General features: G+C 29.9%; 1 protein-coding gene across 1 annotated transcript; it reads right to left on the bottom strand.

The window, feature by feature from the left end:
• Positions 1 to 1158: 1158 nt before the first annotated feature.
• LOC113385175 (neurotactin-like) lies at positions 1159 to 7279 on the bottom strand. The gene is made up of 8 exons (XM_026622995.1): positions 6973 to 7279; positions 5483 to 5911; positions 4952 to 5163; positions 4140 to 4402; positions 3067 to 3375; positions 2424 to 2768; positions 1998 to 2297; positions 1159 to 1376 (listed from the first exon to the last, which is right to left on the bottom strand). The coding sequence occupies exons 1-8, from the start codon at positions 7270 to 7272 to the stop codon at positions 1159 to 1161; spliced, it is 2376 nt and encodes a 791-aa protein (XP_026478780.1). The 5' UTR covers positions 7273 to 7279.
• Positions 7280 to 12950: the final 5671 nt, after the last annotated feature.

A 12950-nucleotide genomic window follows, 5' to 3' on the forward strand; every position in this document is an offset into this window, starting at 1 on the left:
TAAATTAGCAAAGAGTATATTTTTACAAAATACATATTATCGGTATGTTAAAATATACATATACAAATTTAAAACTCTTATGCATAAATAATACAATCATTACAATTTCAGTGCTCTATAGATTAAATAATATAAAAATAAATTAATAAATATTTAATATCGACAATGATATATGCATATATATAAACCTATCAATACATTTTTATGAACTAAATTTATAGCAAATATACATAAGTATCAAATATCTATAATAAAAAAATGGCAGTATTATTATAATCATTGTATGCAGTTATTTACATAAGTTTAATCATTGTTTTATAAAATTTACAATAACAAATGATATTTAAAGATAGATTGATATTAATGGATATTTCTATAAAAACAAAAAAGTGTTTGAATAATCATGTTTAATCAATTAGTTTTGAAAATGTAATTTTTTCTAATAAGGTATTATTTATTCAAATATCAGTAAAGCAAAAATGTTTTTAACATTTATTCCAAATCAAAATATAATAAGGAATATTTAATGATAAATATATATACTCTCTCATTGATCATTATCTTTTAGAATTCCCATCAGGATTCAATTCGAGTTCATATAATGGTACGTATAAAACTAAAATTTCTAATATTTGCCATGTAATTTCCATGCTATATTTAAAAAAGCTACTTGTTTCTGATTAATTGATATTGTTAGGGTATAATACTATATAGTATAAAAGGTATGTTTATATAAAACTAAAAATCAGTCTGTTATTATGGACTTTAAATATAAAAAATACTATTATTAGTAAATATAAATATTAATATTGTGAAGGGATTGGCATCAGATATTATACTAAATTTAATAGTGAATTGCATTTGTCTTATAGATTAATGCTAAAGTTATTTGAAAATGAGATTGGAACTTTTCATTCCGTCACTTTAATACTTGTGCATCATTAAAAATAATTAAAATATCAGTCTCATACATATATAATAAACAAAGTATTCTGACATCACTTTCTTCTTGTTTTGAATGTTTTAATCAACAAAAATATTGATCTGTGACTGTGGCTTTATATAATTGTGATAGTTAAATATGAAAATTTTAAACTTGTTAATAGAGGTTAAATATTACAATTAACACATTAAATATTAATATTAACGTTTCACAAATTAATCTAAATGTGCGTACCGTGGCACAACATCTTTACTAATCCAAAAATCACAATGTGGGTAATTTGTTTTTGGTATAACATCCTGTCCAATATCTAACACGCGTCCTAATCCTTCTTCAAGTTGAGGAATTTTACCATGCCATACATAGTAGTAGAATAACTGTTGCATGGCCGAAACATAACGTCTTTGTTCTGGGGTTCCAGATTCATATCGGCCTGTAAAATAATTAAGATTAAAGAGTTTTTATAAAAATTCTAGTAGTATTTTGCCTTAAGACAAGTTGTGTGTAACTTAATTAATAAGAATAGAGATTCAGCAATTTAGGTAAAATGTTCAACTGCTTATTCCGAACATAACATTTTCACTTAAAAATAATTGATACGATTTCCTATTGATGTTTTTCAAACATACTTATAATATTTGTAATTGTATGAGCTAAATTAATTTGTTTAATACATTTCAACGATTTTGTGTTAAAAAACGTTTTTGAACTTTCAAAGTCGATTTAAGATTGTGGGCTAATACGTGGACAAAAAATTTTACACCTTTCTGCCAATTATAAAAAAAAGGCTTTGCTTCAAAAACTGACAAGCGCTGGTCCATATAGAGTTACATCTAAGAGCTTTAAAATTATTAAAAACGACAAATCAAAATGGAAAACCTTCAAAGTTGAACCGGTTGAATAAAATTTCCGTATAAACATTTAGCAAAATAAAATGCAATTTAATAAACAATAGTAGTAATCTTCTTACATGATTTATAAATCTTTAAATTGCCGGATATAATCAAAATATCAATTTGATAATATAAAAATCCCATATCATCCAAAAACTCACCCAAAATAGCTTCGACATCCGAGTCAGCATCTGCAAAACCATCAGGTCTAGTCTGAGTCACAACATAAAAAGGTATTCCTGGCCTTTGCAAAGTGATGGTCAACAAGGGACAAACTGTTCGTATATCAGATATCATTGCCACTAAACCTGCAAATGTTGTATTGTACATTCTAAGGGCTTCTTCAGCCAATCCTAGTTTCCCTAATCGACTGTCTCTCACATGTTTGGCAACTAGATCAGGTGTCCAATCAGCATGCTTTAAACGTAATTTTTCAGTAATAGATGCATGAACAGTAGTACCTAAAAAAATTAAACCGAATAAATTTACAATAATACTTCTCAGAATATATAAGATACTAATTAGATGAAAAAGAAATAAACCAAAATAAGTTTGATTTTGATTTATGAAGTAATATGAATGCTTACCAATAACCATGTTGACTTCACCATTAGCTCCTTGTTCATTATTATTATTTTCTTTAGCCCAAACATCTGCAGGATGTTCCTTCAAGATATTCCCATCTAAAGCAAGCCATTGGTGTCTCTTATCAGGTTCTTCCAGCACACCTGGTAGATCAGGAGAAGATTTTCTCCAAGTGTCAGGAACTGCTTCAAGCAGATCCTCAGCTTCAGCATTTCGAAGACATTCAACATCACTACACTTTATTTGTTGAAGATAACGTTCATTGGCCAACTCGGTATCGCGTAATGGCTGACCCGGAAAAATAGCTGAGCCTGAAGCTACCCAGACGCGTGAAAACTTTTTCTTAGCTGAGAATAAAAAAAGTTTGTTAAAATAAATTATATAAAAAGCTTTTTACCAGTTATATAAAAAACATTAAGTTTTATTATCAATTATATTATTCTAAAACAATTATTTTAGGAAAGTTGTGATGATGGTTAATATTGTTTATTAACCATCATCACAACTAATAACCATTAGTTTATTTCGTTTTTTAAGTATTCAATAAGTAAATAATATTTTAATAAACCAAACCTTAATAATAAATATAAATTAATAATACATATAACTTTCTTATTATTATTGCAACATATTTTACAAAATTACCTAATTTGGAAGTAGCTAGTAATGTGACCAAAGTAGCTCCAGATTTATGTCCAAGCAATGTTACTTGTTCTGGATCACCACCGAAATGTCTGATGTTCATTTGCACCCAATCCAAAGCAGCCAAAATGTCCGAAAGACCATAGTTACCAGATGTTGGTGGATGAACGGATTTGGTTAAAATTTCTGCGGCCAAGAAACCTAAAACACCAACTCTAAAATTTGGTCTAACAAAAACTACGTCCCGAGATCTAGCATAGCGCGCAGATGGCCTGAGTTTATCAGTAGAACCTCCACTCATGGACTCAGCACCTAATCAAAATAAGCATTTATTTTAATAGATTGAAATAGAACACTATCATAATCACTAAACAATGATAATAATTATGCATATTACAATTATAATAGTACCCCGACTTACGATTGACCCGATATGCGAGTGTTTCGAGATATGAGACACCAAAGAAGCGATTTAGTTGGCGCCTCGAATCTTGAGCAAAATTCGAGATACTAGTTTTGATAAAGTAAGAGTTTTTTAGAAAAAATGAAAATATAACCCATTTCGTCAGTAGTAACAATGATTGTTCAACCAAAGAAATATTTTGACTGTTTTATGACAGCAAATTATTTTATAGTAAGCCATTTCAATTGTATATTAAGATTAATTATGTAGAAAACGATTTACCTACGCCAATATATCAAAGATTATTATAATGTTTGAAATTTCGAATAAATATTAATAGTGATTGTACAGTTGTATTTGTTGATGGCAAGTATGTACGAACGATAGTTTCCATGAATGGACAGGAAAAAACAGAAATTAAATCAGTAAATAATAATTTATTTCTAGTATTCTGAAACAAGAATACAACAGAATTAATGGCATTGCAATGCATTTATATGGAAAAAATGGTTTCGAGATACGAGCGATTCCAAACACGAGCGTGGTTACGGAAATGTTAAATGATAAGATAAATAAAATGGGCTTTATAATTTAAAATAAACGTCACATAAATTTAACATAAATCATATAATAATATAAGTTCTTCATATCGAGTTAATAGCCAGATACGTACCTATTAAAACAACGACTGGTAACGGATTATCATATCTAACATGCGGTGTAACAACGTCCAATGTCAAACAATCTTCATCTCCGTCAATAGTTCCATTAGCATAACTCTGCCAGCATGGCCTGGTAGCATTATGAGCTTCGAAAGTTCCATTCCAACATTTATCCAAAGAGTTCAGAGGACTAGCAGCAGCCCAACGTAGTGGACCGACCGGTGGCTCTGCATAAGGAATTCCACGAAAAGCAAAAGCACTATCTTCAAGTAACCTGAATAAATAAATTATTATTTAAATCTTTCAATGCATCTTTTCATTATCAATCAAAATATATTACGTAGCAACAATTTTAAAAATAATCACATGCCAATGATAGTGATTTTTTTATAAAAATTATTTATATATAAATCAGAAAAACATTTTATGAGTGAAAACAATTTTCTGATAAGTGGTTCATAGTTAAAAATTTGTAGTTAAATTAGGTATCATTATATGCAGTTATGAAATAAAAGAAATAAAAATGTAAATTCTAAATGCAATTCAAGTTTGAAACAAATTCTATTGTCATTGTTTTTATATATTGTTACTATTACTATGCTTATTTATACAAATTATATGATTATTATACAAATTGTACAACACAAAATTAAAGTAGATCAGTTTGGAGTCACATAACGTTTTGCATCGTAAAGAGTAAAGAATATAATAATAAAGTTTAATAAAGTAAAAAATAACGAATTCAGTTGAATACAAAATAGTTTTTTTAAGAAAATACGATTCAAAAACAATAAATAAGCTAATTAAAAATATGATAACTTACCCTTCAACCATTCCACAAGAAGTAACCGCCTCAACATATTTTCCTTCGCGCACTGGTGCCGAGCTGGGAGGTGCAGGACCACCAGCAAGCAAGCAACATAAGATAATTATCAAAACCAACAAAAATAAAAGAGTTACAGCAATTGGGTACTTGAATTTTAATAATGTCTCTCTCCATGTTAACTGAACAAAATCTGGTTCATCAGCTTTCTCCTGGAAACAGTCAAATAATACACTGATCCATATCTAATGTAAAAAAATTATATCATCATTTATATATTTTCAGAAAAACAATTTTTATATTACAAATCATTAATAAAAATGTTAAGTTCTAAATAAAAACCAATATCTTTTATCTTTTTTATACCAGGAATGAAAATAATAAAAACCATAACAACTAATAAATTTATCAAAATTATTAAAATTTAAATATATTTGATAATATTAACACAAGACTTAACTATTGGCTTAAAAAGGTTGCAAATATTTAAAGGAAAATGATATATTGCAATATAAAATGATGAAAATATACCTTATCCAACTTTACAGTCTCCATATTGTCTTCTTTATTATCACTTAGTGGTTGCTGTCCATCCTTAGAATCATCAAGTGTCTCCATGGAAGCCAAACCGGCTCTGGCTGCTCCTTTTTCAGCATCTAATGGCCTTGGTCCACGCTTCAGTACATTTTCTAAAGGACCACGAATAGCCGCCAATAATATCCGGCCTTTCGAAGGCTGTCCATCTTTACCTTCATTAGAAGTTGGAGCTTTTGGCTCTTCACCTTCAGTAGCAGCTGGTGGTTGGGATCGCCGTTTCGTGAAGGGATTGGTCATCTTTAATGATAATCTGTTGTTAGATTTACGTGCTTCCTCAGCTTTAGGATTCTTTTCAGTGCAACTGGCATCGACTTGCGGTACGACCTCTAATAATTCATTATCGGCTCCATCGTTTTCGGAATCCTGTGAAATAATAATACATATTTGCAAATACAAAAATTGAATAATACTTAAGGCAGTGATTTCCAACCTGTGGGGCGCGCTCCCTGGGGGGCGCCATACCGTTCCAGGGGAGGCGCGAAGCTGTTTCAAAAATATTATTTTTAAATGCTGAGTAAGTGTCAAAAACAAATCAGCAAAATACTTAAAGTACTTCTAAGAGTGTTTGAGCTCAAAAAAGAAATTGCTATATTTCTTGCTGATAACAAAAAAGACGGAGCAATCTTGTTTTAGGACACAAAGTTCCTCGCAAAATTTGCGTATTTAGTTGATATTTTTCAAAGACTTAGCGATTTAATTAAATCAATGCAAGGATCTCAAATTCGTGCTTTTGTTCAGAAAGACAAAATTACGGCTTTAATGAAAAAATTAGAACTGTGTATTAGCTAGCATCAAATAACTTTATAACTATAACATGTTTCCCACTTTTAAAATTACTTGTATGAAATAGAAGTAAGTAAAGATCTTATTATTATACCAGTCATATGACTAGTCTACAAAACCAATTTTCGGATTACTTTATCTAATTACGTCCAAATACGAATGTATTGACTAGAAATCCATTTGTCATTGAGAAACATGATGATTTTGGTCATTCAACAGCAGAGCAGAAAATGATAATTGATTTATCTAGTGATAGCACATTGAAGCAGATGTTTCAGGACGAAAATATATTGTTAAGTTTTGGTTACCAGTAAAGAACGATTTTCCTACTTTGGCAAATAATGCTTTAGAAATTTTATTACCATTTGTAAGATCTTACTTACGTGAAACAGAAAATTCTTATAATAAATAGTTATATTTGTATGTATATTTTTTATAATACTGTTTATTATTTGGCATAATTTCAGTTATATTAAGGATATTTAAATTCAATTGTTAGAAAAATAAGAAGGGAAGGGGGGCGCAATATTTTTTTTATTCGAAAGGGGGGCGCAAGAAAGAAAAGGTTGGAAGAAACCGCTGACTTAAGGTAATTCTCAAAAAATTCCAATTTCACTTATAATATCTTTTATTCGACTGACCTTGTTACATTTCTCCTTGGATTTGCTTCTGGTGAAAAATCCAGGCATTTTGATGCCACCAATTGGTATTTTCTTAGGTTTAACTTCACGTCCTTCTTCGACTAAAGCGGCTGCTTTTGCAGCTACTGTTACCGGCGTCTCATCTTCTGCCTTATCAGTTTTGGCTTCGTTTCCTGCATCTTGAGTTTTGTTTTCTGCGTTCATCATGTTTTCTAGTTCTTCGTTCTCTATTTCTTTCTTGTCGGTGCTTTTGTTATCACTGCTGAGGTCTTTATCTTCTGCGACCAATGTTGAGCTCATATTGATAGCTCAGGCTCCTGCAAAAAAAATCGATCAATTTAAATCAATAACATTTCATCTTTGTCAAATAAAATTATAATAAAATTTTTCGATCTATTTATTTAAGTTAGAACTAGTTGTGCATATTTTAAATATCAGCTAAAATGCAGATTCTTTTGTGTCTTTCTTTGTTTTGAACAACTGTAACTGTAAAATGTACATTAATTGCAGAAAAGTACTATTAGTCCAGTCATTTGGTCGTTTTGCCGGTACAGTACTCCGGGAATTCTGAAAATTAGTAATCTTATAGATTTCGAGGTGCTCTTTACGAAAATCGACTTTGCCACCTCAAATTTGAACGGCAAGTTGCCGCCATATTAAAAAAATGGCGTCAAAAAACAAATTTTTTAAAATATCTCCTTTCTGGCTCATTCTACGATAAAAGTATATATGTACGAATTAAACTAGAGAAAATTTTCTACAATTCCTTAGAAAACCGTTTTTTTGTAAATTGGATAGTTTGAGAGTACGGCCGCCTCAAAGTCTTTGCTGCTCTCGCCGTAGTATCAAATCTGTCCATATATGACAGCACTTCGAACTTGACCACATTCCTTCTAATAAATAAATATTTTCAATGTTAAATTAAGCGAATAAGATCTAGAAATAAAATAAATCAAATATTTTTCGTTTTTTTTGCTGATTTTTTAACCCTTCAAGCTACTTGAAGCTATAAGGTGCTACTCAAGCTATAAGTATACTTATAGCTACTTTGCCATTGAAGTGTTTAAAAATTAGCAAAAAAAACAAAAAATATTTGAATTATTTTATTTCTAGATCTTATTCGCTTAATTTAACATTGAAAATATTAATTATTAGAGAGAATGTGGTCAAGTTCGAAGTGCTGTCATATATGGACAGATTTGATAGTACGGCGAGAGCAGCAAAGACTTTGAGGCGGCCGTACTCTCAAACTATCAATTTTACAAAAAAACGGTTTTCTAAGGAATTGTAGGAAATTTTCTCTAGTTTAATTCGTACATATATACTTTTATCGCAGAATCAGCCAGAAAGGAGATATTTTAAAAAAGCTGTTTTTTGACGCCATTTTTCCAATATGGCGGCAACTTGCCGTTCAAATTTGAGGTGGCAAACTCGATTTTCGTAAAGAGCACCTCGAAATCCATAAGATTACCAATTTTCAGAATTCCCGGAGTACTGTACCGGCAACAGCCTTTTTTTGCACCAAATGACTGGACTATATTTGAATTATATTGGTTTCTTTTTAAATTTAAATATTTTATCACGAGCCAACGTTCTTTGCACGGGAGTGCCTGGAAGGGCTATTTGGACTTAGAAATATATTTGATCTAAATTTTTCACACAAAATAAAAAATTATTACGTAGATTCTAGCAAGAGTGCTTGGTAATAATACACACTAAATTAAATATAATACAAGAAAAACGTATACAAGAAGATGAGAAAAAGAACTTGTACTGATAGTAATTAGTTGTTTTACAGAATTTCACGTTTAGAATAATTTTTGGGTGTTCTCAAATATCGATTTTTCATACAACTTCGATAAACTTCTCTATCGCTAAGGACACCAAATAATCAATTCATAATCAAGTTAGGAATTTACAATGCAATTGTACATAATTAGTAGGGTACAGCGGTGCTTGTTGAGCATGATGGTAAATTGAGCAATTTCGAGAAATATCTCAAAAACTATTAACCGTCCGTTTAGCCATCATATGGCAGGAAGGTAGAGGTTTGGGAGAAGTAAACTTTGGGATCGCTAGTGGCCGCTGGACAAATGAGTGAGGCTCACGGGCGTTTTATTTATTTTGAGACCAAAAAGTGAAAAAGTCATTCATCACGAGTTTTCGTTTGGTTTAGTCAAATGTAATTTGTTTTTAATCAAGTAAATGTTAATCTTCCACATAATTATTATACTTTTAATATGCACATAAACTCATTTTGATTTTGAAATTCCGAGTTGGGGTTAGTTGAGCATAGTTGCTAAACTTGTTATGTCACTAAGACAATTACCATTAACTTCCAAAAATTAATTATTATTTTTAAGATTTAAGCTAGGTCTATGAGTAATAATATAAAAAATAACCATTTTAAACAAAAAGACTGAATATAATGATAAAATTATTCCTAAAATACGGTATTGTTTTGTTGATTCTATTTTTGGTTAATTATTCAAAGAAAATTACTATAAGTTTTGTTTTTTTTGTCAATAAAGGCTATGAATAACTGATTATTAAAAACTTATTTTATTTAATCACTAATCGACATAGAACTTATGGTTTCATTATACTTTCTTAGTGCTCAACTTGCCTCACCTATGGGGTACATTGAGCATACTTGACTTTTTGCATTAAAACAGCTGTAGCTCTTAAATTTTACTTATTACCTATTTCTACTGGTTTGTATCAAATTCTTTACCATTCCTTAAAACCATGCCTAATGAATTATGTGCATTAACGTCAATTTTAGCTATAGACTGTAAAAGACTAGTTCCAAATAAAATACATTAAATTGTTGTCACATTTTTCTGCAGGTATCAGAGATTTTGTAATTAAAATATATTGGAACGCGCTCTTTAGAATCATATTTCCAATTTCTGGCAATCACTGGCAATGGTCAGATTATTAGTATTTATTCATTAGTATTTGAAGAACTTAGCATTAAATTGTCCGACAATCGTTGATATAAAAAATTGAAGATATAAAAAACATCTTCCTTTCGCAAATTCAAACTAATGAAAGTATTTAAAAAAATTCTAAAAGCTGTTTCTGAATAATTCGAATTCATTTTCAGAGGCTCTGAAAACAACGATTAGAGACCACGTGTGGTAACAATTTCAAAGCGAATAGTTAAAACAACAAAATAATATTTTTAACGGCCTCAGCAAGACGATTTAACTGCAAGCACGTGTGATTGCTCTTATTTAAATCTAAATCATTTTCAAGTGGATTCTTTAAAATAGAATTGGAACGCGTGTAACTGTTGGGGGTTCCAACATCCATTTTGAAATAACGACTGTAAATGCCTGGATCATATGGCATAAAACATAAATAATATGAGTCTTGCTTTGACCGGCAGCAGGGCTGGAACACCTTAGTGAGTGAATTTCTTTTATAAAAAGTAAAACATGTGCCTTAGAATTTTCTAGAATATTTTTGATACAAGCTCTATAAATCTTTAATAAAAAATTGGAAATTCGTATATCAACACTTAACAAAAGAGTAGTAATTATACATCAGATAGAAAAATTATTAAACTAGCCGTGTGTGGCATCGTGTCTAGGACAAATTGCTGGAACTTTCCCTACCGTAATTTAAAATGTTTTAAAACCCAGCAAAAAAAAAATAGATTTTTTTGAGACTTTTAAATTCTTTCGAACATTTTTGAAAACATTTAAAAACATATGAAAAATTAGAATATGGAAAAAGTTGAAAATATGCCCTTGAAAATCGTGAATATTTTTAAAAAATATACAAATTTTCGAAAATACTGATAAAATTATGAAAAAATTGAAATTTTTTGAAAGTTATTTATACCCATTCATGTCGATTGATCCATACTATCTGAAAAATCCGATTTTCGACTGAATGGCATTTTTTTAAACATTTTTACTCGATCTCCAAAATCTCTGGACCCGCCTTTGCATAAAATTATTCAATTCATCATTACGTCAATACAAGTGAAATGTTTTTTGAATCATTCCAATCGGATGCTCCGTTCTCTCAAAAGCTCAATTGCCATTTTCTGCAAACTTTGCTCCGCATCTCCGAAACGACAGAACATGCCAAAAACTAATCAGCACGTCTTCCCAACAATTCGAATCGAATGTTTTTTGAAAATGTAGACGAAAAATTGTATCCACACAAAACACATTCACACACACATCAATTTTTTAAGGTATGTCAAAATGTTCAGAAACTTTTGAAACTTGAAGATATGCAAACATTTATTTAATCATTTTCGATTTTTTGACGATTACTATAACTTACCCCACAGGAAGTTAATAATATTGATTAATGTTTTATTTTAATTTTATTTTGATATTTATTCTAAATTTAATTTACATTTCATTATAATGGATTTGATTAAAAACATATCTTGAATAAATTCCAAAATTTAAAAATTGTAACTTTCAATAATAAAGTCCTCTCTGAAAAGTGCCAAAAAATATAACTATTTACAGTCCCTAAAAATACAAGTGATAGTTCATGACAAAATATAGTAAAATAATTCCTCAATAGTCTATTATTATGTTTAAATAATAATGAAACTAGTTGGTTTGGTATTTAGCCTTGAGGCAAGTTACATGAACTTCCCGATATGTGTAAATAATTGACTTAATCAAAAAAAGTGTAAATAATATACTTCATCAATCCTACTTTAAAAAACGATAATAATTTTAGTAAAGTTTGACGAATTTTTAAAATTAAACTACTTGTCGTAATGCCGTAATATTACAGTAAGTTCTATAAGACCATGATGTATATCGCCAAAAAAAAGTTCCATGAAAATCGGCTTAAATTTTTTTTTCAACAGTTCGTTACAAGAAAACGGCTCGGTAGATTTTCACCTAAAACTAATCAGTATCATTCTCAACTAATATCTTTCGAACAGTTTTTGATTTTTTAAAATCGGTTCGGTAGAATGAGCTTAAATGTGGACGAAAATTTAACACTTTTTTTCAACAGTTAATTACAAGAAAACGGCTCGGTAGATTTTCACCTAAAATTAATCAGTACCATTCCCAACTAATATCTTTCGAACAGTTTTTGATTTTTTAAAATCGGTTCAGTAGGATGAGCTTAAATGTGGACGAAAATTTAACACTTTTTTTCAACAGTTAATTACAAGAAAACGGCTCAGTAGATTTTCACCTAAAATTAATCAGTACCATTCCCAACTAATATCTTTCGAACAGTTTTTGATTTTTTAAAATCGGTTCGGTAGGATGAGCTTAAATGTAGACGAAAATTTAACACTTTTTTTCAACAGTTAATTACAAGAAAACGGCTCGGTAGATTTTCACCTAAAATTAATCAGTACCATTCCCAACTAATATCTTTCGAACAGTTTTTGATTTTTTAAAATCGGTTCGGTAGGATGAGCTTAAATGAGGACAAAAATTTAACACTTTTTTTCAACAGTTAATTACAAGAAAACGGCTCGGTAGATTTTCACCTAAAATTAATCAGTACCATTCCCAACTAATATCTTTCGAACAGTTTTTGATTTTTTAAAATCGGTCGGTAGGATGAGCTTAAATATGGACGAAAGTTTAACACTTTTTTTTAAATTGCAAAGAAACGGCTTGGCAGATCGTTGCACAAAAACTGACAAACGATAGTCCTCACCGAAATACATCAAAGGCTTTTAAATTTCTGAAATCGGTTCAGCGGTTTTTGAGAAAACGTCGATCAAAAGTCATTTTGACAATGTCAAAAAAAACTATACCAATTTTTGCAAACTTTGACGAATTTTTAAAGCTAAACGAGTTGTCGTAGGGCCGTAATATTTTAGTATGACCTAGAAAACTATGGGTATCTAACGTCAAAAAAAAAAATCATAAAAATCGTCGAATTTTTTTTTTTTAAACGTTTATTACCAGAAAACGGCTCGGCCGATCTTTACCAAAAACTAATCAGCACGATTCCCAACCATATCT

Source organism: Ctenocephalides felis, unplaced genomic scaffold (genome assembly GCF_003426905.1).
Source record: "Ctenocephalides felis isolate EL2017-DRISC unplaced genomic scaffold, ASM342690v1 CF-g0.4_SCAFFOLD_03571, whole genome shotgun sequence".
Lineage (NCBI taxonomy): Eukaryota > Metazoa > Arthropoda > Insecta > Siphonaptera > Pulicidae > Ctenocephalides > Ctenocephalides felis.

Excerpts from the sequence above, each read along its gene's own strand:
- LOC113385175 (XM_026622995.1), bottom strand. The coding sequence starts at position 7,272 with ATGAGCTCAACATTGGTCGCAGAAGATAAAGACCTCAGCAGTGATAAC. Across the intron at positions 3,376-4,139 it reads ACCAGTCGTTGTTTTAATAG|GTGCTGAGTCCATGAGTGGA; the intron begins GTACGTATCTGG and ends TATTTTGATTAG. Across the intron at positions 1,377-1,997 it reads GGATGTCGAAGCTATTTTGG|GCCGATATGAATCTGGAACC; the intron begins GTGAGTTTTTGG and ends ATTATTTTACAG.